The sequence below is a fragment of the Dipodomys merriami genome, unplaced genomic scaffold (genome assembly GCF_024711535.1).
Source record: "Dipodomys merriami isolate MVZ:Mamm:240054 unplaced genomic scaffold, mDipMer1.0.p SCAF_81, whole genome shotgun sequence".
NCBI classification, from domain to species: Eukaryota; Metazoa; Chordata; class Mammalia; order Rodentia; family Heteromyidae; genus Dipodomys; species Dipodomys merriami.
This window is the reverse complement of record NW_027206413.1, coordinates 1,905,056-1,931,056: the sequence shown is the minus strand read 5'-3', so window position 1 is coordinate 1,931,056 and position 26,001 is coordinate 1,905,056. Positions and strand designations below refer to the sequence as shown.

The 26,001-nt window shown below is 41.5% G+C and overlaps 1 protein-coding gene across 2 annotated transcripts in view; it reads right to left on the bottom strand.

The window, feature by feature from the left end:
• LOC138819713 (coagulation factor V-like) overlaps positions 1 to 26,001 on the bottom strand; it is a 63,166-nt gene that overhangs the window by 8,071 nt on the left and 29,094 nt on the right. For both annotated transcript variants that reach the window (XM_070011251.1, XM_070011250.1), the window contains exons 8-21: positions 25,737 to 25,905; positions 23,351 to 23,444; positions 22,801 to 23,009; positions 21,624 to 21,774; positions 19,258 to 19,470; positions 15,545 to 17,870; positions 12,748 to 12,925; positions 11,353 to 11,589; positions 8,826 to 9,033; positions 5,247 to 5,426; positions 3,242 to 3,358; positions 2,356 to 2,427; positions 1,256 to 1,359; positions 717 to 872 (exon numbers count right to left, since the gene is read on the bottom strand). In XM_070011251.1, the coding sequence (XP_069867352.1) occupies positions 717 to 872; positions 1,256 to 1,359; positions 2,356 to 2,427; positions 3,242 to 3,358; positions 5,247 to 5,426; positions 8,826 to 9,033; positions 11,353 to 11,589; positions 12,748 to 12,925; positions 15,545 to 17,870; positions 19,258 to 19,470; positions 21,624 to 21,774; positions 22,801 to 23,009; positions 23,351 to 23,444; positions 25,737 to 25,905 (4,414 nt within the window). The remainder of the gene's footprint in view (positions 1 to 716; positions 873 to 1,255; positions 1,360 to 2,355; positions 2,428 to 3,241; positions 3,359 to 5,246; positions 5,427 to 8,825; positions 9,034 to 11,352; positions 11,590 to 12,747; positions 12,926 to 15,544; positions 17,871 to 19,257; positions 19,471 to 21,623; positions 21,775 to 22,800; positions 23,010 to 23,350; positions 23,445 to 25,736; positions 25,906 to 26,001) is intronic.

Sequence of the window (26,001 nt, the reverse complement as noted above, 5' to 3'; positions counted from 1 at the left end):
GGTCCTGGGGCTTGAATTCTGGGCCTGGATGCTGTCCCTGAGCTTCTTTTGCTCAAGACAAGGACTCTACCACTTGAACCGCAGTGCCACTTCTGACTTTTTTTTTTAGTTTATTGGAGATAAGAGTCTCATGGAGTTTTTTGCCTGGGCTGGCTTTGAACCATGATCCTCAGACCTCAGTCTCCTGAGTAGCTAGGATCACAGGTGTGAGCCACCAGCAACTGACGTAAAATCAGTTTTTTGGGGGGGGGTCCAGTTGTAGGGCCTGAACTCTGGGCTTGAGTGCTGTCCCTCAGCTCTTCAGCTCAAGGCTAGTGCCCTACCACTTGAGCCACAGTGCCACTTCTGGCTTTTTTCTTTTTTGCTTATGTGGTGCTGAGGATCGAACCCAGGGCCTCATGCATGCAAGGCAAGCGCTCTACCATTGAGCCACCTTCCCAGCCCCATAAAATCAATTTTTAATATGAGCTTTTTGGGTAAGATGTGGCCGTATGTTGCTGGTTTGTCTGGATGCTTGCTTTGATGATAAAGTGACTTTTTTCAAGTTTGAGGAAGTTTTGAAGGTTGTTTTTTTTTAATAGTACACAAGCCACTTTCCCCCATAAGACCCTTCGAAAGCCATGCACATTCACATTCAGAAATATACTTTTAAAAGGACACAGTCACAGTGACCCTGGAGTGACCTTTGCGATTCAGACAGAAATGTGTACACAGACCATCACGTTCTTCGTGCTGTTCCCCTTGAAGATCTGCCAGTTGGTTTGGTCAGCACTGTAAGCCACAGAGAACTCTGTGGTATAGCAGGACTTTAGGTAGTGTTTAGCACCTTGAGTTTGTATCCCTGTTATTACAACTTCCCTCTGCAGATCCACCTGCAATAGAGTAAGACCAGTAAACAGAAATATCTTTTTCAGTAAGTCACATTCTGCCATAACTCAGGGCATATTTCTTTAAAAAGGCAATGCCTAAGGTCTCCATGAACTTATAAGATGGCTAGATGTGCCCCATAGTTGCGCATAGTCTCCAGACTTGAAATCCAGATTAGCCTCTACCTAGTTGTATAGACCTTTGACAAGTTGGTTCATATCTCTCGGTTTTTCCTCTGTGCAGTACTTCTTGTGCCACACTGAAAGGTTTGTTTTGGAAAATATCTGAGCACCTAGCTATTGTGATTTCCTATAATAATATTGTAAAAACAAGAAGACCTTATTAAATCACTGTCACTTTTATCATAATAGCAGTAAATAAGACATACCTGGATCCAAGGTTTAGAGGAAATTCCTGTTGGAATTTTTTCTATACTCCAAGCATTATATGACCCACCGTTGTTTAATCTTGCTAATTTGGGCTCCCAATAACCTAAATTCAAAGAGAGAAAAACTATTCTGAACTTTAAAAAAAAAACAGACAATTAACAATTTCTCAAGGGAATCAGGTCCTTGGCCAGGCATGGTGGTACACACCTGTAATCCCAGCACCTGGGAGGCTAAAGTAGGAAGATTGCAAGTTGAAGGCCAATGTAGGCTACGTAGTGAGAAAACATAAAGGAAGACCAACTTCTTAGAAAAAAAGAGGCTGTGTTGTAGTTAGGAGACCAGACAGTTGACATGAGCTTTGACTACCAAGTCAACCTTTGATGAGGAAATCCTGGCTTCAGGCCTCTGCATGGTTGACTGCCAACCACCACCCATCTCTTCCCGCACACAGGTCATGCTTGTCTTCTCTCAGGTCGGTTTGGCTGCTGTTGAATATTTCTGCCTAACAGGAAGCTACGAGATGGCTGTGGAGGAGCCTGGTGATCCTCTCCATCACAGCCCCTTGACCTCGGGAAGGGATTTGAGGCACACATACAGTGGGCGATCAATTAAGTTTCATGAATAGGTGAACAGTTGGCACAGGCTAAAGGCTATATTATTGGGGACCTTAGCTCCTGGTGATTAAACCCTGTGAATCTTGCTGGAGCATTAGATGTGTGATCAAATCCAGAAAAGATAAAGGGACCGAATTTTGAAAATGCGCACATGGTCATAAAAGTAAGCTACCGACTTCCTAGCAGCCCTCTGCTAGAGACCAGCCTGTATGTGGAGATTTCAGTGGTGTGTACTTCCCAGGAAAATGACCCTTTGGGGATAGTAAATGTAAGCTAATAGGAGAGATGAAAGCAAACAGGCTTTTAGCTCCTGCCACAGGTCAGCTTCCATTCCCAGATGAGCACCATCAAGGGAGCCTTTTCACTATGTTTTGATAAAAACAAAAAGGCTGAGAGAGAGTTGACCCATAGGCAAAATTGTCATAGATTAGTAAATTTCACAAACTATCAAGTTATCATTACCAGGCTATGATGCCACTACTTACTCAGGTACTCAGAAGCCTTGATCTGTGAGTCAGCCAGCATACCAGTACTTAGCCCCAGGGGGATTTTACAGCCTGTGAAAAATGGGAGAAAGACTTTTGCTTAGAAAATACATGTGAAGTAGGATTTTTTAAAAACCAACCTCTATGGCTAGAAGTTATACCTCTGTTAGATAAGGAATTAGATATTTCTATCTGTTGTGTGTGGCAATGACTTATACATGTCTGGTTATAAAAAGGTAGTGAGCATTCTAGTAAGAATGGAGTTTTAACTAAAATGGTGCCAATCCAGAGGGAAAAACCACCGGGAAGCTGAAATGAAATTGATTTGAAAATTGATTTTTACCTGCTTGTATTGTAAAACAAACTATTTGACATTGGGCACTATTCTTCATAAAACAACGTGTGCATGCAGAAGCTGGAAGGCTAGTTATATCTTATCAAGGTACCTCAATGTGAGCACAGTGAGTGATATTCAATATGTACGGAGCAAAGGCTTTATTGGTGGAAGGACAGGTGGAAGCTGTGTTTCTTGTATCCAGAAATGCCAAGTTCAGTGACTTCCTCATTTATTGTTGATTCCTACTACCCATTCCTCCTCTACCATAGGAAACTGGAGAGTCTCTGAGATGCCCCTTCCACTGGATTGTAATCCACGAGGAAGAATGCTTTCTACTCGCTTTCCAAAGAAGAATGCTTTTAGACTGAACTATAGAGTTTAAGTTTTCTAGATGACTGCCGTGCTGTTAGTATAATCAGACTTTGGGTCAAAATAAAATAACTATGACTACAAATTATGCCTCTGTCGCATCACAGTTACCAGAGTCGAGTTTTTTCAGTTTAAAAGCATCAGGCTGACTCCTGTTGATACCTGTCATGTGAATGATACCTTTGTCTATGATGAGAAATGGTGTTTGCATTCCTGCTTTCTGGTTTTCTCCGACCTCTGTGTCTAGAAGCCACCAGCCAGCTTTTGATGCCTTCATTTCAAGAGTTTTAAATGAACCTAAAAATACCAGTAAGGACAAAATTACATACAAAAAATTAATAAGTTAATATGCTAATGGCTCTCTAAGAATCTTAAAAATCCCTGAATCACAAGAGACTTTAGAGTACATTTGAAAAGGTATGCAATTCTCATGGGGAAGGACTAAAGATAAAATAGATTCTAAAAAACACAAATTAATAAAAACAAATCACTACATGATTTTTTAAAATCTGCCACCTGTCACTTTAAAGACATTATTATTTAAATGTAATGTTACAAGCTAACAGACACAATAAAACTCATCATCTGACACTGACTATACTGTATCTCTTCCTCTCTCCATCTTGCGTTATTATATGCAAAAATTCAACATAAACTCCTTATAGTTTCAAATTTTCTTGAAAGCTTAGATATTTGCATAGATATTTACATAAATTGTTTCAGAAAATCACAGGAAAAACGTGATTGCTAGAATTTTTGGCCTTTACCAATTAACACTGTACTTAAATTCTGTTGAGTACCACTTGAGACTACATATTGTCAATGAAAATTACTAGCCAGTGGTCCTCTTCCTCAGATGCACTGAAGGAAATCTGTAGTTTTCCTCTCTCCAGTCAGAAATTTCACTTTGGGGGTCTGGATGAGAGAGTGAATTTTAGCTTCTCAATCAACCAGTCTCGCTGGCTGGCTCCTGTGAAGGAAGCCTCATCGACTAATACGTGGGGAAAAGACGAGAGGAATTGAAACTGGTCCTTTTTGTCTCTGATCTTAGCAGAGCCAGCCTTTCTAGGTTTAGTAGGGAGTCCCTGGTATATAAAAACCCAACAAGTTTTCCCTCCTCACCTGCACTTGTCAATCCAACCCGTTTGAACTTCTGTGCCCTTCTTGAGTCCTGTCAAGGAACTGCCTTTTACTAAGTCCTTAGCATGTGTGGAAGCATGGCTACTTGTTAAAAATGCAGAACCCAGTGGGGCCTTTGTGGCTCACCTTAGAATGCTCAACTACTCAAGAGGCTGAGATCTGAGGATCACAGTTCAAAGCCAGCCCTGGCAGGCAAGTCCGTGAGCAGAAAGCCAGAAAGGAAGCTGTGGCTCACAGTGGTAAGGTGATACCCGTAAGCACAGAAGCTCAGAGACAGGGTCCAGACCCCTCAGGTCAAGCTCCAGGACTAGCACACATATAAAATGCAGAATCCTGGAAAATTGGGCTAAAATCTACCTCTTCAAAGTCTCTGAGAGCAAAATCTCCACTTCTACCATCTGCATTTTAACCAGCTTTTTAGGTTTTGAGTGACATCTTACACTCACAGTCCCATTCTCACACCCATTATACAAGCAGGTTCACCTACAAACAGCTCACTAGTGTATTAACATCCTTTCTGATGACTGAAGTTTTTTCCACATTAAAACTTCCAACTACCTTTGCTATTACTTACTTTTCCAATCATTAAAAAGAAAACCTTTTCTCTCCAAGTAGCCTCATGAATCAATTAAGATTATGAGTCCTGGAGTCACCAACCCAAAACCAGGGTGACAGAGCCGGGAGACCTAGGAATCCATAAAAATTAGGTAAGTTTTGAGCCTCCCTCCCCAAAGGAAAAAACAAAAAACAACAAACTTCTGCTGCACGAGTCCTCTGTGATTAATTTTCTCATCTGCTGGAGACCTGATCTGTGGTTTGGAGAAACCACAGGACACATAGCTGAACCACATATTCAATTTGTGTAGTGCCACATACAGTTTACATTAGCTGACTTTTTTTTTTTTTGACAATTGTGGTGTGTGGCTTTGCCCAGTATTGTTCCAGAATCCTGTGTTCTTGGAGCACACGGAGAGAATGAGAAGGAGTTAGAGGCCCTATCCTGCTATTTCTTAGCAGGGAACTCTTCCATTGCCCACATCTTTACCGGGTAGAAGCGGCCAGACCCCTAGCTGGTGCTGTCGAGTGCCATTTTCCAGCAGGGTTTGGCCATGGAAGTGAACCACATGAATGTCTTGGGAACCACCCATGTTCAGCAGGTACAGTCTCACCCACTCTTGCTCGTACATTCTCAGGCCAGGCAAGTGGAAGATCCTCCCATTAATAGCTGCAAGGAGAGAGTGGCAGTCAGTCAAAGACCTGTCTACACCAGGAAGAGGCAGGTCACGAAATAGAGGGCAGTGACTCACCACCCAGCTTTCCCAGCAGGTGGGCGTTCCCAGGCCCACCCAGGCTTAGAAAGGGCTTCCTACACACCCTGAGACCAGTGAGAGGTTGAAACAGAACCTCCTGCCCCATCTCTTGTCGCTCTGCAGTGGCCTACAGAAATGTGGTGCGCTCACTTCCTCTCTGTGTACTCCAGATTTCTTCCTTCTCCTGACCGGTGCTTTTTCCTATTTACCCTTCACACTAATAAGGTCAATTTTCTTATGCTGCACATAGATGAAGATAAGGATGAGTAGATACCACAAACTCCAGGGGTGAGAATAAGTAAAGGACTATGCTTGCTCTCATCCAAAGACCTAAATTTAGAGATGTTTCACATCAATTTAGGAAGATGGACTTTGTCTTGGATGTACTCACCAGCCATAGGAAATCATGTTTATTTTTTTCGTTGGAATGATTGTACTTCTACCTCCTTCTCAGCGTAGATGCCTAGGAGTTTCGTGCTATGTCCACTCTCTCCTTAGTATATTTTTGTTGGTATAGTGACCTTGACCTCATGATCCTCCTGTTTAAGGCTCCCAAGTGTTGGGATTATAGGCATGTGCTAACATGCCCAGATGAAATGCATAACATGTGTGTGTGTGAAAGCATTTTATGAACTTAATCACCTAAAAATAGTTTTCATCCTACAGCTTAGCACTACTAAACATGTAACTGGAACAGAAGGGACATTTTTTTCTTCTTAAAGAAATAGCTGTAGAATTTAAAGAATCAGGCAAGGGAATTTTTGAATGGGGAGGAGACAAGCTCATTTTAGCACCCCGAAAATTACATCAGGTACGAGTGTCTCAGTTTCTGCTTAAGAAACAGATCTCAGAAGAGTGAGGGCTTCTCAGGTGATTATTAGATCAGCATTGTTGAGCTGTTACATCAGTATACTGAAGTGAAGACTGTCAACATAATAGGTGCTCAGTAACCATTTGAGAAATTGTGATGGATGATAAGAATCGCTTATTTGTACATTATTTCACTTCTTTCCTGAGAACATCCTGCAAAGGCCAGCCACTGTGCTCAGTAAGGGCTGGGGACTCAGAAGATATGCTTTTCACATACCCTAATAAGTGCTTGTTGCCTGAATCACCAAATCACAAGGGTTTCCACTGAAGCCATACTGGATTCATTGAGGAAATCAGGAAGCAGCGCCTAGTGGGCCCTCAGCAAGTTAAAGAGCACAGCAGAAGACAAGTGTGTCTGGGTCTGCAGCCTGGCCTTCCCTGCCGGACTGGGAGGGTGTCCAAAGCACGCATGCCCTGCTCCTTCCAGTAGGCAAATTGGCCAAGGAGTAGAGACGGTAGAAGAGGCAAAGAAAGGAGGGAATGGGAAACAAAGAGAGAAGAGAAGAGGAGGGGAGAAGAGAGGAGAGGAGAGGGGAGGGGAGCAGAAAGGAGAAGCAAGGAGAAGGAAAGAAGAGGGAAAAAGTAAGGGGAGGAGAGAAGGGAGAGGAGTGGAGTGAGAAAGAGAAGAGAAGAGAGCTATGCTTGCAGTCTGTTGGGCGGCTGTTTCTCAATCAATTTGGCTTAATAGAATCCTTTTAGTGTTTGTATTTTGTAAATGTTTTGACCTTTTGTGATAAACAAATCCATTCTTGGCAGGTGGGGATTTAAAGCCTATATTTTTCACTCAGAGGTAAAGAATAGAATAGAATAAGTATAGCACAAGCATGCAAATGGTAGAAGAGGGAGAATGTACCTTCTTTGGCTTGATGGCTGGTGGAGGGGGTCATGGATTAGACTATGATGTACAATGTTGCTTATTTCTTTTTTTCCTTAGCCGCTAGCCCCTTTCTCCTTTTCCATTGCCTGAGTGATCCATGACCCAAAGCACAGGCTCTCACTCGCCTGGGACCCCTGAACAGCCATCTGCATTTATCAGTCTTAAATTTTTTTCCCTAATTTCCACCCATTGTTCCTTTTTCTCTAGGGCTGTTTGCTATCTAGTTGCCAATTTACACATCAAATGCCTGAATGGATTTCAAAATGGGAATATTTTCCCCAGAGTGATCATCTAATTGCTCTCTTGCCTCTCGTCTCCTTCTTTCCCTATCTCGGGCATGGGCACTGCCTGGTAGCAGCTGAGAACTAGAACCATTATAATCACTGTTATTTGAAAAAAGACACTTGAGTGGTCCTTTCTTCTATAAAATGATGTACTCCTTTAGCAATCAAGAACAGGCTCATTAACTTCTCAAAGTGCAGATGAGCAGACTGCCTTTCAATAAATGTTATCAACTGAAGTGCACTGGCCTACTTGGCCTGCTGATTACTTTGGGTTTTTTTCCCTAGACAATTAATTAAGCAAACTTTTATTGAAGCTAACATTGTGGTACAGAAATACATTTCAACTGATTAAAGTCCAACACAAATGAAGAGAGAAATTATGGCACCAAAATTTTCCATCCTCTACCATGCTAGGATAGATTTCTATTCAATCTACAGTTCTCATTTTCTATGCTTTGTTCCACATAAACTTGTGCAAGTTTTCAACATTAGAACTCTTAATTATGTTAGGAAAAGAAAAACCAGACCTCAAGCCAAAAATGTCATCAAAATCTACTAGGATACTGTTCAAGAATAAAATCCTCCCAACAGAGCAAGTCTAAACATTAGGTGCTCTCAGTAAGAATCAAACTGATAAAGCTAATTGAAAGCTTCAATTAAATGTTCAATCAACAGCATGCTTAAAATAAGTCAAAACAGTGTTCCAACCACTTCATCTCAAACCAAGTAGGTATTGTTTAGAAACACTAACAAAAGATGTTTCATTTATAAATACAGAAGGAACAAAACATCACTGCATCAACCCAGAAATTACCAAGAAAATATTGTGAGGACAATAAATATGAAATTTAGTTAAATTTTGCTCTTCTCTCAAAATTTTTTGTTTGTGTTGGTCATGGGGCCTGAACTCTGGGCCTGGGCGCTGTCCCTCAGCTCTTCAGCTCAAGGCTAGCACTCTACCACTTGAGCCACTGCACCACTTCCGGCTTCTTCTGCTTATGTGGTGCTATGGAATCGAACCCAGGGCCTCATGCATGCAAGGCAAGCACTCTACCACTGGGCCACCTTCCCAGCCCTACTTTGGATTTTTGTCTGGCAGCAGCCTGTACCACCCTGTCTTTGTCCTCCTTAACCCTCTGAGATGCAAGAATTCAAGTGTAGTTGAAGTGCCTCGCTCCTTAGAAGTGTCTAGTATCTAATCTTTCCAAAAAACCTAAAGGCAGGAATCACTGTGACCTAGTGTGGTTCAATTCTGCGATTAGATCAAAGTCAGAGGGAAATACCGTAAAACTCATGGGAGTTTTTTACTTCTGAAGATTCAGGTTTCCAAGACCTTTTGGACTTTTCATAATACCAGCTCTTCTTCTCATCAAAGACCATAAAAAGTAACACGAATTCTCTCATGTCCATAGCCATGTTGCTCTTCTTATGAAGTATTCCTTTTCGGCAGACCAGAAGGGGTCCTATCAAGCCCGAGTGGATGTCTTTCTCCTGGAGGACAGGAAGAACAAATTGTATGTATTCTCCTTTGCTTAGGATTTTCTTTGCTCGTCTAACAGAAGAAGGACCCCCCCCCCAACAAGCTCTTATCGGGAAATATCCACAAATAGATTTGTAAGCCTGGATATCTATCATTTCATTCTGCTTCATCTGATTGTATTCTCTTTTATACCAATAATGATGATGCTATTGATAACATAATGGATACCACTTATTGAGCACCTACACTGTTGTCAATGCTTTACCTTGAGCATCTTACTTCATGCCAGCAAGTCTCCTCGATGTTAAATATAAATAAATTCATTGTCCAAGTATTTGTCAAATGCCTACTATGTACTGCACACTATAACCTCATTTTTTTAACATTAGACACTGAGATCGAGAAAGGTCAAGTCATTTTCCTGCAGTCACTTAGTAGGGATGCAGTTGGAATTTAAATCTAAGCAATCTTGGAGCTGGATATGTAGCTCAGTGGTAGAATACATGCACAGAGGTTGCAGTCTCTAGTAACATAGTAACACACACACACGTGCGCGCGCGTGTGCGACTGCTCTTTTACTATGCTTTTCATTGAGGACTTTAAAAAAATGTCACTACGTACATTACGTTTACCACATGCATCATAGTATTTTGATTCTATCTATATATTGTGGACTGGCAGATGAATCTTGCTTTTCCAGCTTTTAATGAAGAGCTGCATCTGTGAATGGTTTTGACTTCTCACCTGCTTCCATAAAGCATAGGAGGCAGCTAGTATTCAACACCTGAGGAGAAATTTGTCCCAAACTGCCTGCCTGGGAATAAAAGAGATCCTCCAGCACTAGGGGACTAACTCCACATGTCGTGGCCTGGGAAACCATCCCTAGCATGCTCCACCTACTCTAGCCACCGCAACCCGCCCATAGAGGTTGTGGCACACAGTTCAGTTTGGGCTTGCCACATTCAAGCAAGGCATAGCAGCAGCCCTGGAAGACCCGGGATGGGTGGATGCTGCCAGTGGGCCGTCAACTCCAGCCATGCAGGATTCCCTTCAGCCCTGAGGTCCTGAGCGGCCGCTCCCCAACCTGGGGACTCCTTTGTCCTAGATACAGGCCTTGTTCTCTTGTTTGCTGAGACTGCATGCATAACTGGGGATTGTCGCTGGGTGTGTGAATGCTTTTGACCCCACACCTGCTTCCACAAAGCATAAAAGTACCTGCATTCAACTCCTGGGTAGAAGTCAGCCCCAAACCATGTGCCTGGAACAAAAGGGAGACCTCAGCACTAAGGAACTCTCTATAGAGGTCTTGGCCAATAAACAAAGCTTCTAGCGTTAGAGGGTGTCCTGGAGCCCTTGCTGCCTGCTTGTTTGAGGGGAGAGGGCACCTGGGTTTTCTTGGGTGACCACATTTGCATGGGATTGCACTGTGGAAATAACAAGTGTCCCTGTCTCAGAGGGCCGAGGTGAAATGAGGGCGCCAGGTGCATGCAGTAGGTTCCATATGAATGCTGCTTTCCTGCCTCCCAGCAGCCTAAGCTCAGGCAGGAAGGCTGGGAGTGGGTACCATTTGTCTTGATCACAGAATGGCTATTTTGTCCAAAAAAATCTCTTCATTCTTCACTGGAGGAGTTGGACACAGGATAGAATGTGTCTGCATTTCTTCCTCCAGAGAACACTGTATCCTCTTGCCTGCGTCCCTATTCAGTTTAGAATAGTGCTGACTCCTTGTCACATGTTTATTAGCAAACAAGAGATAACAAATTGATTCTCTCCATAGACTCCACAGAGCAGAGAAAGAATTCTTCCTTCTGCCCCCAATCTCATTATGTGACTTGAGCCTACTTTGTCTGCTTGGGCCTTCCTTTCCCACCCTGCTGAGGCGTGCCTCAAAGCCTGACTCCAGGCTATTAAATACTGCAAATAAGCATCTTTCTCTGCAAATGCAGGTGCCCTAACTTGAGCCCACGCATTTATATAATCCTCCCTCTTCTCCACTGTAAAAATAGTTCTCTTCTTGTCATCTAGACACTGCGTGGAGATTCCTTAGTTTGGGTACCAGTGATTAGAACCTTTCCACAGCCCTCCCAAAAAACAAGAGCAACTAACTTTTAACAAGAAATAACCCAACCCTTATAATGAAACGCCTCAGTACAATTAATGTATGCAACTAAAGAAAAGAAGGAGAGCCAGACTGCCAGGCAGGCAAGCAAGAAGGCAAGCAGGAAGACAGATAGACAGACAGACGAAGAGAAACAACCCAACCTTTACATTTGGTGGACCCAGATGACAAGATTAAGAGAATGACAAGAACATCAGATGGAAATACTAACCGGGTTCACTGCTGAGTAGTAGGCCCATACTCGACAGGCAGAGCCTGGGTTCTCGGGCCCTGATCGCTCTGTGGCATGCCATACATATGTGTAGCTGCTGTTAGGCTGGACAGCATTATCCTCCTTAAACCACTCAGGAGAGTCATCTTCGTAAGTCTTTCCTTCCGATGACTTTTCATAGGAAAGCCCGTGGGTGTGAAGAGAATATGGTCTGGATGCCAAGTTTTTAAAGCGAACCTAGAGAAAGGAATTCTCTATAAACTAATTGACAAAACTGAATTGAAAAATGTCAGCAATATTTGGCTAAAATGGGCAGTTGTGAGATCAGAACTAAGGCATATTGAGGATTTGCCTTTGGGAATTTATATGTAAATTTTAATCTGGTTTCATAATCATGCTTTGACATACAGCCTATGTAGTTTACCATAGAAACACAGAAATTATGCTTGTCTTTAGTCTCAAGGCTAAAGGACTGACATTATTGACTGTTATGTATGAAATGTCCTCCCAGAATTCATGTGAAAGTCTGGTCCCTAGCCTGCTCTGGTGATGGAAGTTGGTGAAACCTTTAGGAGGCAGGAGGCAGTTGAAGGAAGTTAAGTCACTGGGAGAAGTCCCTGGGGAACAAGGTTTTGGGGTCCCAGCCCCTCCCTCTCTATCTTTTTTGGGTTCCTGAACACCAAACACAAACACCTATGCTTCCCGACACACTGTCCACCATGATCAGTCTTACTGCAGGCCCAGATAGCAATAGATCTAAGTGACTATTGGCTGCAACTTCTATAACAGTTAGCTATAATAATCTTTTTCTCCTTTAAGTTGTTTTGCTCAGGTATTTTGTCACATAAACAGAAAGATAACACATATCCTTCTTTTCTTTTCTTTTCTTTTTTTTTGGGGGGTCTGGTCATGGGGCCTGAACTCTGGGCCTGGGCACTGTCCCTTAGCTCTTCAGCGCTCTACCACTTGAGCCACAGTGCCACTTCCAGCTTTTTTTTTCTTTTTGCTTATGTGGTGCTGAGGAATCGAACCCAGGGCCTCATGCATGCAAGGCAAGCGCTCTACCACTGAGCCACCTTCCCAGCCCTCTTTTTTTTTTGTGATAGGGGTTTCTTTATGTTATGCACTCTGCTCTCTAACTCCTGAACTGAATAATGTGCAATCATCTCTGAATTATTCAGTTTCCAACACTGAAAAAGAAAAGGGAGATCATTTTTTTTGTCTTGAAGAGTGTCAAATGGCTTGAACAATCCTCCTTTGAAAATCAATTTAATTATTTGTTAACTTTGAACAATAATTCACCTCTATAATTTTTTGGACACCTTCACCTGAGCAATGTGTGGCACTTATGAGAATTCCTCTGATGACTTTATTAGGGCATAAACTATGACTTACCTGGATAACATCATCCACTTCTGCTCTAATAATAGGACCAAGAATGCCAAGGTGCTCCTCATACTCTCCCCGCGGATCCCGTCTGGTAAAAGTACTATCCAGGTACTTTCGGAAGACAACTTTCTTGTATGTGGTGTCCTGTGGCACGTCATCAATGTCGTCATCCAGGTCCACCTCTCTGAAATAATGACAGTGGTCATTTTATAGAAGAAGACATCAACACTGGTTCAATTTAGGAAATTGTCTCTGTTTTGAAATAGAGTATCTAGCACAGAACTGTTAATAACCATTGCAGGGATAAACTAATGAATTTATGTGTGAAGAAAGAGACTGGCCACTAAACTCCCAGCCGAAGGATCATTTCTTAGGGAAAGCTTCCTACGATGCTTTGGATGAGGTCATTTTTATCATGCCTTCTATTTCTACTGGTGATTATAGTTTACACAATAAATTCCTGTGATCATATATGCCTATGAGGCAAATTATATATGTTCTATTTGTGAGATTATCTATTTCTGTCTTATTCTACCTCTGAGGTGTAAGCCCTGTGAGGTAGGTATTATGTTTAGTTTGCTCACAGTATTTTTCTAATGTGGAACCTAAAAACATCACACTCACCGAAGCAGAGAGTAGAATGGTGGTTAGTAGCGGCTTTGAGGGCAGGACATAGGGAAGATTTAGATCAACAGATACCAAATTTCAGTTAAATGCACAAGGAATATGATCAGAAAGTATATTATACAACCTGATAACTATAATTAAAAATAGAGATCTATAGTCTTGAAAACTGGCAAGCAAGTAGATTTTTTAAGTGTGGTCATCACAAAAATAAGAGACAATGCACATGCTAAACTAGCTTGAACTAGACATTTCACAGTGCATATGTATTCAACACTGTCAGTATTTACAAATAACAAAAAATGGTGGTACACACATCTTATGGAGCACTACTGAATAGAAAAATGATTCTTGATACATGAAAGGACTGGCTGAAGGTGGAGAATGTATGTATTGTGTGGGGGGAAAATGCCAGTCCCAAAGGTTACACGTTGCTTGATTTTGCTTATATGATATTCTTGAAATCATTTACATAATATTCTTGAAATGACAGTAACAGAGACTACAGAAGTGGTTGCCAGGAGATGAGGAGGAAGGTGGTGGGAGGGAGAGAGATGTGACTAGAAAAGATAACTAGGCTTTTCATGGTGATGGAAATGTTCTCTGCCTGAAAGTATTTATTTAGGTCAGTATATTGGCTGTGCTACAATGTTACAATTCTGCAGGGTGTCACCAGAGCGGAAATGAGACAGAGCATGCAAGGTATCTCTCTGCATTGTTTCTTGCAATTTAAAATTTATCTCAAAATATAAAGGTTAATTAAAATATAAATATAACACATTATTCTCTAGATAGCTCATCAGCTCAGTTCAAAGCATATGAAATTCCCATAGTCTATGGGAACAAGCCAAATCTTAGTCTGTCATACTCATAATACTACTAATATATTTCATAAACCATCAACAGAGATTTTTTTTTGGTTGTGGTACAGGAATTTGAACTGAGGATCTCACACTTACTAGGCAAATGCTCTATCACTTAAGTCATGGTGCCCCAAGACATAGTTCTTTTTTTTTTTTTAAGACATAGTTCTTTTTGCTTTAGTAATTTTTTTTCTTTCTGATAGGTCTCCAACATTCTGTTCTAGCTGGCCTTAGACTACAATCCTCTAGATTTCTAAGTAGATAGGACTACAGGCATGAGCCAATCTGTGTAGCCAACATGGAGTTTTATTCTGCCTTCCTTCTAGTCTGACCTACAAACTTCATCCATTCTAGATAGATTCTAAGCTTAGCATCCAGTCTCACAGAACACAGGAGAGAGGAGAAAACAACTTTGCAATAAAAGCTGGGTGTAGGACTAGACTAAGGCATGAGATTTTTGAAAGCATTTGTTTCATCTTGTTCTACGCTGAAGAAACACTAACTTCTATCACCCTCAGACCTTGCTTATAATTCTCAGATATCCAGATAGTCTCATGCATTTAAGTAGGAAGTTAGGAAGAACGTATTTTTAACAAGAATCCTAATGTGGACCAAAGTCACATCACATATTCTGTCTGGCTACTCTCATTACACTTTAGTTTTTAGTGAATAAATGTAGCAGCTTTTATGAGAGCTGTGGACTATTTATAGACTGTGAATGAACAATTAATCACCATGTGTATCCCTGAGAATCTCCTCTTTCTTCTATCTTCATACCAGAACATATAGCTGAGCCCAATGTGACTTTCTACCTCTAAGCAATACTAAATTGAAATGGTCTTAACTTAAGAAGGTATATGTTGAAAAGTATCTTAAATATATATACATATATATTCAGAATCTGCCCTATAAACACATGAATGTGAAAAGGAGATGTTTACAACATTGTAATCTGGATTTGAAACCAACTTCAATTAAGTCATATTAATTTGATGATCATTATGGATAGGCTAAGCTCCATATTGGAACAAGACAGGAGGGTAAGAACTTGTGGGAAGAGAATAGGAGACAGGAATCATTTATACCCACAGCACACAAGAGATTTCACAGTGATTCCTGTTACATTTCTTTAGGTCTCTTCTAAAGCCATGGAGCCAATTTTCAGAACTGACACAGGAAATACGGGCCAAGTTGCAATAGGAGAACCAAACTATATTGTACATAATTTGCTAAAAATTATTTCTTAGGGCTATTTTGTGTACTTTTCCTCCATAGAAGTGGGGAAAAGAGATTATAAAAAGAGAAAACTATCCAACCTTTCTGCAAATTTTGAATAATCCCAGGATATTTCCTCAGCTGCAATATAATAATACTTTCTGTTCCCAGAATTGCTGCGGAGATACCACGCTGCGATGTTGTCAGGATTCCTAGAGGATGTCATATCTGCCCTTGTGTCTGTTTCATACGGGTTGTCGTAGTTCACATAATACATCTCAGCATAGTCATCTTCACTGCCCTCATAATCTTCCCTGGGAATGATCTCGATGTAATCTCCATCATCTCCACTGAAGCCTACCACCACAAGTGGGTTAAATTCTTTCGGTGTAAAAGTGTCATTGAGCGTTGGAGATGGCATATGAATAAGGTCTAGGTAGGGAAACGTTTGATTAAAATCAGGATGAGGTAGAGGCTGACTAGATTCAGAAGGGGAGGATGTCTGACTGTGGTCTGGAGGAAGTGTCTCACTGCTATTAGGAGGAAGGGTTGTCTGACTGATGTCTTGAGAGACAGTCACCTGGCCAAGGTCTGGAGACAGGGCCATCTGGCCAAGGTCTGGAGGTGGAGATGTCTGGCTGAGGTCTGGGGAGAGTGTTGTCTGGCCTGGAAATGGGGACAGCGATGGGGACAGCGCTACCTGGCCAAGGTCTAGAGATGGGTCTGTCTGGCCGAGGTCAGGGGGTGGGGACATCTGGCTGAGATCTGGGGACAGAGCCATCTGGCCAAAGTCTGGGGTCAGAGATGTCTGGCCAAGGCCTGGGGAGAAGGTCATCTGGCCCATGTCTGGGGAGGGAACTGTCTGGCTGAGGTCTGGGGCAGGGGAGGTGTATTGCTGATCTAAAGGGATGGATGGCTGACCAAGTTCTGCCAGGAAAGTCGGCCAGACGTCATGTTCTGAGAGAGGGGAGGTTTGACTGTCGTCAAGAAAGAACTTGTGGCTTAGGTCATAGGGAAGCATCCAACTGGATTCTGAAGGAGAGGCTCTGTGATTGGGATCTGGAGTAGAGTGTGTTTGATCAGAGTCTTTAATAGGAAACCATTGATACCCTTCCTCCGGGGGCACTATTTGATCAAGATCAGGAGGGGAGGAGCTTGTCTGACCAGTGCCATTTGGGAGCTTCTGATTATGGCTACGATTCCTGAGGGGGACTGTCTGATTGGAGTCTATGGGAAGAGACGTTTCATTGGATTTAGGCAGGAAAGGGTGGTTGGGTCTCTTGGTGTAGGTATCTCTTCTTCGGGGGTGAAAACTCCGGGGAGACAGAGGAACGTGCTGTGTAAGCTTCTTCTTCTTTTTCCGTGTTCGGATTAAAAATTGTCCTCTCATCAAGCCACTATTTCCTCCACGCTGTGTGACTTGAGAAATGTTTCTCAGGTTACGTCTCATTGGAGTGAGGTTTGGGCGATTACTCTGCTGTCCTGGCTGTTCTGTAGAAGGGATGCTTTCCTCCAGAGTCCTCAAGACATTCTGGGTACTGTTCTGTGTACCAACAGCCATGTCTTCCTCTCTGTCTTCTATGATCTCATAGCTACCTTTTTCAGAAGCCAGATGCCATTTCTCATTCATAATCTTTGATGGGTTCATTTGTTTTAACAGTAATAAATCACTAAGAATGTCCTTCCTGGGGCTCATTCTGGAGGATGTATTATCTTGGTTTGAATGTCTCCCAAGTTTACGGACTGGGAATTTCATCCAGGAGAACCTATGCTTTGCAGCTTGGTGTCGTCCTGCCTCGGGTACTTTATGTTTAGCGTGTCCTTGGCTTCTGAATCCTTTTGTAAGGAGGCTTATGTGTGTGCCATCTGGCTGCAGAGGGTCCTCCCCATAGTCTTCAGAATATGGGCTGGAATGCTCTTCTGTGGAAGGGTTGAGAACTGAATTCTTGTCGAAGCCAGTGAGGTGTCCCAGGGGGCTGACAGCTGGAGTGGCTACTGGGTGGAGAAGGGTTTTCTGAGGCTCTGTGAGGTTATCAACAGTGAGCCTACTCGTGTTTCTTGAGGAAGAAGAATTCAAGCCAATAGCTGTATCTGTGCTTGGAGAAATAAATTCGGAGCTGTTTTCTAGGGCAAGAGCAGTAAGATTGAATTCATCTTCTTCCCCATTCAATGATGAATTCCTGAATGACCTAATTCCTAATGAGGAAGCCAGTTCAGTCTGGTAATCATATTCATTATCATCCTCTTCCTGTTCGTTTTCTGCAGAGTAGCGCATTTTCCGAGTCTCCATGGCTGTAGTCTCCACAGGTTTATAAATATATGAGTCATCATTATCATCATCATTCCGGTTACATTTAACGTCTCTGAATCTCAGACTTAGGTTTTTGCTTCTGGGACTAGAATTCATGGTAGTTATCATCCAAGTTCCTTTAGAAGAGACACAGAAGACAAATGTTGAAAGTTAAGGAAAAGGTATTAGAACAACAGTATCTGAATGATTTCTTGTGGACTTTGAAATATGTATCTATCTGTGATATGTGGGCCATTGTTAATTGGTGAACTTTAAATTATTGGTCCTTAATGACATAAAGAAACTGAGAATAAGATACTTAAGTGTTTTTGTTTTTGTTAGCAGTTTGCTTATACTGTGACACTCAAGCACATGATCAAGGCATTGCTCTTATTTACAGAATGTAGTCCAAAAGTAGGAAGTAGGAAGAAAAAAAGTTTGGGTTTTTTTTTTTTGCACACAATGTCTGTCAAGCATATTTTGGAAGATATGAGGGAAGGGTTGAATCACAAATAAGACATTGACTATTATAAACATCTTATTAGCTGTATATCTTGTTTGAGAGTTGGAGTTAGAGGATGATGATAACGTCTACTTCCAACAAAATATTTAGATCTTTAAGAAATAATTTAGATAGGGTCAATGCAGATTTGAATCTGTCTAAAATGGTATGAATTACTAACATGCTAAAAGTTTCCTGGGAAGTCTCCAACACCTCTGGTAAATATTACAATTAATGGCCAAAGAACCTCTGTCAATTGATGTACTTTTTATGTGTGCCTGGATTGGGACTTGAACTCAGGGTCTCATGCTCTCACTTAAACTCAGTACTTGCTGCTTTTTTTTGCTCACTGGCCAATTCTCTATCAACTGAGCAATGCCTTTAAACACTCACTGGGCTTTTTTTCTCAAGGCTAGAACTTTACCACTTGAACCGTACCTCCACTCCCAGATTTTTTTGTGATTAGCTGGAGAAAAGAATCTCACAAATTTTTCTTCCTGGGCTGGCTTTAAACCAAAATTCTCAGCTCTCAGCCTCCTGAGTAGCTGGGATTGCAGTGTGAGCTACATGAGCCCTCCACTATAGTGTTTTACAGGTGAATAATTTGAGGCTTGTTTAGGCTGAGTAACTGTGTAAGGTTACTAGAGATTGAGTGGTAGAGGATTTGAGCTGTGTTTGATTTTTTACCCTAGGATGGGTGGTTGTCTTAAAAAACGAAAAGGAGTGTCTGAACTAACAATACAAGCTTTTCTACTCATGCATTGTCCTCAAGGTTGTGCATTATCCTCCTGCTGGTAGTCTTGACTGCCCACTTGACTCAGAATTGTATAAATTGGAGCCATATGAAAGAATAGGACCCATTTAAGTCAAGGGTTTCCCATTTTGAAGCCCTCAGTTGTAGTGAGGACTACAAGGCATCAGGGAAATACACCAGAAGGAGGTAGTTGTCTGGAGAAATGTAGCTGGCCTTTAGAGACCAGTGGCTCAAAGTCAGCTTCTTCTCCAAGTGTCCCCCTTCTTACCAATGTTATCCATTGTGACTGTCACAGATTCTCCACGCATGGGGAAGAGGGTCAAGGTATCTTCATGCCTTTTTCCATGGAGAAATGAGTGTCCAGTGAAATGAATGGTCAAAATGTCATCCTGAGCCCCCACACTGCAGAAGTGCCACTGGACAGTGTCATCAAAGCAGAATCCTAAAGTAGGTATGCTCTCAGGCACATAGCCATTGATAGCTGAAAGATAAGATGTATTAGTATACCAGGTCTCTGCAAACCAAAGGGCATGTGTCTAATTATATCCAAGACAAATGTCCTAGTGTTCATTTGGTTGTGTCAAAGCAGTGATTATCCAAGGTAAGTCTCACTAGGTCTACCATGTGACCAGGAGATCAAATTCAGACTTCCCAAATGAGAGCTTATCCCCCTTAGTCAGCTGAGAGAGAAATGTCGGGATAGAGACAAAGCCTTTTATTCACATTGACTTATTCATTCATTTGACAGATACATATATATATATATATATATATTAAACATTTAATTCTGAAGATAAATAGAGAATAGTAAGAGAACAGTTCTACTTGGAAGAAAAGCAAACCATAAGAAATTCATCTTCTTGATATACCAGTCTCTGAGAAAAATGAATCTCCTTTAAAAGGGAGCTTATTTAGGAGATTCTGTCATTTTTATGGATGCCTATTGTCATCTATATATGCTATAACTTTCCATTCAGTTTCATGCAGTTTGACTCAAAATATAAATGTATATTCATCACTTTTAAAAGAATACATTTTTAAAAGGCAACATCTCTATTTTTGGATGTACTAATCAGCAATAATTTGTGATCAAATCAAATCTGTACTAATTTGTAGTCAAATCAAAGAAACGACTTTTATGTGGACAGAGCCCACACCTGCGTGGACTACCTCTGTACCTCTAGTACTAGTAGGGCCTCCAGACTCCCAGCAAATTTGTAAGTGAGCACTTAACATCATTTCAGGGATTCAAATGTATTCCTTAGCAATTTGCACCTCATTCTAGAGGTACATATTTATTGGACAGTGTACCTTTATTCCATTTATTCTATATGGCCACTGGCTATCAGTGGCTATTGAACACGTGGTTTCTTGCAGGGTTAGGGATCAAACCAAGAGCCTTATGCATGCTAGGTCAGCACTCTACCACTGAGTTACATACTGTCAGTCCTCATGAATGCTTGATAATGTGAATAGACTAAACTGAGATGTAGTAGAAAAATGCAGTTCACATTGGATTGCAAAGATTGAGTAATAAAGTAAATCTCATTAAATTTTTCTATTGATTGAATTTAAAGTGATATATAAAATATATTAGTAAAGCACACTAAATTAATTTCACTTAATGAATTACTTTCCTTTGTTACTTATATTTATGCCAGTACTGGGGTTTGAGCTCAGGGCCTTATACTCTTGCTTGGCTTTTTCTCTTACAGCAGGAACCACATCTGTAGTTCTAGCTTTTTGCTGGAGACAAACTCTTGAGTTTTTCTGCATGGGCTAACTTCAAACCTCGATTTTCCAATCTCAGTCTCCTGAGTAGCTAGGATTACAGGAGTGAGCCCCAGGCACCCAGCTCTCTATTTTTCAATGTAACTCCCAGAAACATTTTACGTATGTAGCTAGTATGTAATTTCTGAAGCACGGTTCTGTCTCTAGAGCTATGACAGATTGACTGCAGAAATGAAATTATGCAAAGAAAGCTGAGAGTAGCTGGCTCCCTGTTTGTCATGGCAACCTGTCATTTCTGAGGATCTCCAAATTATCAGTCATCTGACATTACGTGGACAGATGGTGGAGAAACAATCCTCATAGGTATGAAAAGGGATGAAGGTCACTCACTTCTGACTCAGGAACAATAGATGGTATCCTGGCTGTTGGGAGAGAAATTTGCTTCTAGATTCTTTAGTGAAACTTCTCTTTGACTTCCTGTTGACTTTGGAACGGAAGACAGGGCCTGCATTCTGACTCAGGGAATTCCTTCTGCCTGGAGCTTCTTTCTGTTTTACACCTTTTCCTACATTGCCTTTCCAAGACTTTTAAGTACCCAGACTCACTTTGCTTTAGTTTGGATTACATATCTTGTTTCTGCCCTGGTCTTGAGTGAATAGTATTCACCCTGGTTAAGTCTAAACTCTCCAGTGCACTGATCAAGGGTATAACACGTTCTGTACCCAGCCCTTCCCCACATCCATTGAAAGTAAGAGATGAAGCTTCAAAGTTAATAAGCACTGGTTGTTTTTAATTTTACTCAGGAATTTCACCAACAAGTCCTGAAATTGCCTCTGCCTATGGGCATAGCCACTCCAACCACAGGAGTGAAAATGTGATGGACAGACATGGTCTCTAACTTACTGCTCATGATGTTCGACTGGTAAAACTTGGGATCATCACGTTTCACCTCATCAGGATTTTCACAAAATGTGTTGATGTTATCCTCAATATACCAGCTCTTGTTCTCATCAAACATGGCAAACACAGCCAGCTGCTCGATGTCTGCTGCCCTCTGGAGGAAGACAAGGCTGTGGTCAGTGGTTAATGCTCCCCCTAAGGACCAGTTACTAAACACTGGGTTCTCAGACACTGTAAGGCCACTGAAGCCATCATTCAGATGGTTTGTCAAAGCTAAGGCTAATATGCAAAGCAAACAGGTCAGAACAGAAAATTCAGACACTAACACATCCCCAAAAATAATCCCATTTCACCACAATAACTGAAAATCTGTTCATCGCTGTAATTGAGCATCTTTTTGAATATGTTCCAAGTAGTTGCAGAGGACATACAGAATGTTGTAACAGAAGATCCCTTTGTCTCTATTCTCTTGTTTTGTATAAATCAGGATCTTAAAAATGTCCAGTTCTGATTTTTCTAGACGTATGTTTATTTTGTATGCTTTGAGATAAAACTCTTTGATTATAACTTAGCCTAAGTGAGAATTTTAGGTTAATGATAACAGGACTATTGATCTTCAGTGATGAAAAACTCAGATCAGTGTCTTGTTCCCATTCTTCGGGATGATTTAGTTTCACCGCAGATAGGCCATTGTTTGGCTCTAACTTCACTAGAGGTCATCTTCAACTGCATCTGTTTTCTGGGAAATCTCCCCTATCTCTCTATCACCAGTCTCGGAAAGTCCCAAAGATCAATATAGAAATTTACATTATTAGCAGATGGTATCTCACAGAATTTCCCCAGACCACCCCATTCTCAATTTTTGGCAGAAGTATTATTCATTTAAGAAAGGAAGAAAATGAGAGATATTAAATGACTTCCTCAACAAAGCCAACACACAGGGAGTTTTAATCTAAAGTTAAATACAGTATCACACTATAGACTTACATTCTGCACTGACTGTCACAACAAAACCAAAAAAGGGCAGAAACAGTCCAGTGAATGTTAGTATACTGATATGAAGAAGACGACCCAGTATTTTTTTTGTTCTATAGATAGAAACACCCCATAATTTAACAGGGAGATCGGATCTGTTCCAGCCAGAAGAAATTTCTGAAAAGGTATGTCAAAGAGCAATTACCTGTATGCCCCGAATATCCAGGGATCTGCTCTTACAAATTAGAAGAAGCCCTATCAGCCCAGAGGCAATGTCCCTTGTCATATCCACGTCACTGTAGTACGGTCTTGTTAAGCACTGGGGATCATTTTCTGTGGGTTCATCAGACTCTAGGATATTCCATTTGTAAGTATAGGTTTCTCCGGGTTGAACCGCTCTGATCATGTGACTGCCTAAAAGTGAATACACTCAAAATTATTCTAATTTGAAAATTTATTACATGATGCAAAGTAAATACTTTAGCTCTCACTGGAACCAAATAATACCAGGAAAGAAATTTTCTTTTTACCTTAAACACTTGGAATTCTGGATAGCATGTAACTGTTTCAGTACTTCCTGCTAGAGGCAACTATAACAGCAATAGAGAATTCCATAATTTGTGACCACAGACAGAATCCTGAAGTGAGACGTGTTTGTGACTTGTGTATTACTACTTACAACACAGGCAAGGAGGGAAACAGAAAAGGTACAGAAGCATCTCCAGTCATATGTTTCTTTCAGCAGAGGCTCCCACCTGAGGTAGAGTGAGCTTCATCATCTTGAAGAGAGAAGGTCACTCCATGAGGGTAAATGCTATATGCCCGGCTGGCCATATTTTTAAACGTGATCTGCAAAGTTAAACGTTGTCATTTCAGGATTTAAAGTTTCTCATGAGACCCAATACAGGATGCTAGCTTTGCATATTTACCGTGTGTGTGTGTGTGTGTGTGTGTGTGTGTGTGTGTGTGTGTGTGTGTGTGTGTGTGTGTGTGTGTATGCACGCATTGCACTGATAGTGAGGCTTGAGCTCAGGGTGCTGTCTCCTAGGTTTTTCCACTCAAGGATGGTGCTCTACCACTTGAGCCACAGCTTACTTTGGGCTTTTTGCTGATTTCAGTGACATAAGAGCTGGCTTTAAACTCTGATCCTCAGATCTCAGCCTGGGTAGTTAGAATTACAAGTGTGAGCCATTGGCACCTAGATCTTATATTGTCTTTGTTGTTGGTGGTGGTGGTCATGGGGCTTGAACTCGGCCTGGGCACTGTCCCTGAGCTTTTGTGCTCAAAGTTAATGCTCTACCACTTACTTTGAGCCACAGCTCCACATTCAGTTTTCTGGCTGATAACTGGAGATAAGAGTCTCACAGACAGCCAGGCGCTGGTGGCTCACGCCTATAATCCTAGCTACTCAGGAGGCTGAGATCTGAGGATTGCAGTTCAAAGCCAGCCCGGGCAGGAAAGTCTATGAGACTCTTATCTCTAATAAGCCACCAGAAAACTGGAAGTGGCGCTGAAGCTCAAGTGGTAGAGCACTTGCCCTGAGCTGAAGAGCTGAGGGACAGCGCCCAGGCCCAGAGTTCAAGCCCCACAGCCGACAAAAAAAAAAAAAAAGAGTGTCACAGACTTTCATGTCCAGGCTGGCTTTGAACTGTGATCCTCAAATGTCAGCCTTCTGAGTAGCTAGGATTACAGCTGTGAGCAATCAATGCCCAGTTCCTTATTGTGTTGTTTAATAAACAAAATAGACGTTATCTGGGGACATGATTCACATAGGAATCTTTATTAGGTTCTTTAGTCTTCAAAAAACTCTTGATTGACTTCCCAAGGCTTTGACTCATCCTTAGTTTGTAGAAAATCAGCATTATCTTAAATTTTGCTCAAATTGTAACCTTCCATTTTTGCTGGTCACTTATTACCTATGTTAGAGATGTGATATAAATCTCTAAGGAGAGTTGTCTAAGGCTAACTCCAAGCTTTTGATACATATCTAAATGTACCTTTATTAGAGACCAAATGAGATCCAGGCACCTAGGCCACATTGAAGAATAGTTCTTGTTGTTGTTGTTGTTTAGTCAGTTGTGGGGCCTGAACTCTGGGCCTGGGCGCTGTCCCTCAGCTCTTCAGCTCAAGGCGAGCACTCTGCCACTTGAGCCTTAGCTCCACTTCCAGTTTTCTGGTGGATAATTGGAGATAAGACTCTCATAGACTCTCCTGTCCAGGCTGGCTTTGAACCATGATCCTCAGATCTCAGCCTCCTAAGCAGCTAGGATGACAGGCATGAGCCTGGTGCCCGACTGAAGAATTGCTTTTAATTCAGTTGTGTTTACTGTTGTGTACTCTGCACCTATGAAAAGCATTAAGAAGCTGTTTGACTTTTAGGTTCTGTAACAGCTGTACGAAGTTTGGGAAGGATGTCCTCCTGTGAACCTTACAGCGCCCTCGCTTTCCATGGGAAAGTTCCTCTTAGGTTTTAGCCACAGGCAAATTGTGCTGTCTTTGTGAATTTGTGTATAAATCTTGCCCTAGTACATTCACTTTGCTATATATAGCTTGGGACAAAATCTGCAGTCAGCCTTGTAATTATTCCTGAGTTTTAAAATTTTCGCTATCTTTAAGTAGTTGTACAAAGGAATTGCCATTTAACAAAGCAGTTTATGTCCCCCCCTTTCAAGTGGCATTTGTTTCTGCTACACCAGTACCAGCGCGCGAAGTCAGCCTACCCCACTTACTTCACTTGCTTGTTTGGCCGATGCTCTACCACTTGAGCCAGGCCTCCATACCTCCATCTCGGGTTTTGGAGTCTCATGGACTTTTCTGCTTGGCTTGGCCTTGAACCAGGATCCTTCAGTTCTCACTTTCCTGAGTTGTTATGACTACAGTTGTGAACCACTGGTATTTGGCCTGATTTTCTCTGTCCCCAAGTTCTCTCTTCAATTAATTTATTTGTTTTTTTTTTCCTTTTTGATAATTTGTTGTGAGACCTTTGTGTTATGGAGCAGGCTATAAATAAAAGCAAGCACTAACTGAAATCTAAAAGCTACATTTGCAATTAAAATTACAGGAATACTTTGATTATGTCTAAACACATAGCCATCTATTCTGTGGTATTTATTTAATTGGTTTTGTATTTCTGTTACTTACTTTGAGTGTGTCTCTGACCTGGGCTCTGATAATTGGGCCCAAAATCCCATCTTCTTTTTTCTCTATGCGTTTGGTGAAGGTCTCATCTTGGTACTCTTTGTAAACAACTTTCTTATACTCTTTTCCAATTTGGTTTGAGAAATTATCCAAGTGTAGAGACCTATATTTTCTGAAAGTGAAATGAAATAATAGAACAACAATTTAACCAATTTTTAGAATGGGGAAACCTTTGCACTTAGCAGGGTTTTGGATTAGCTAAAATGCC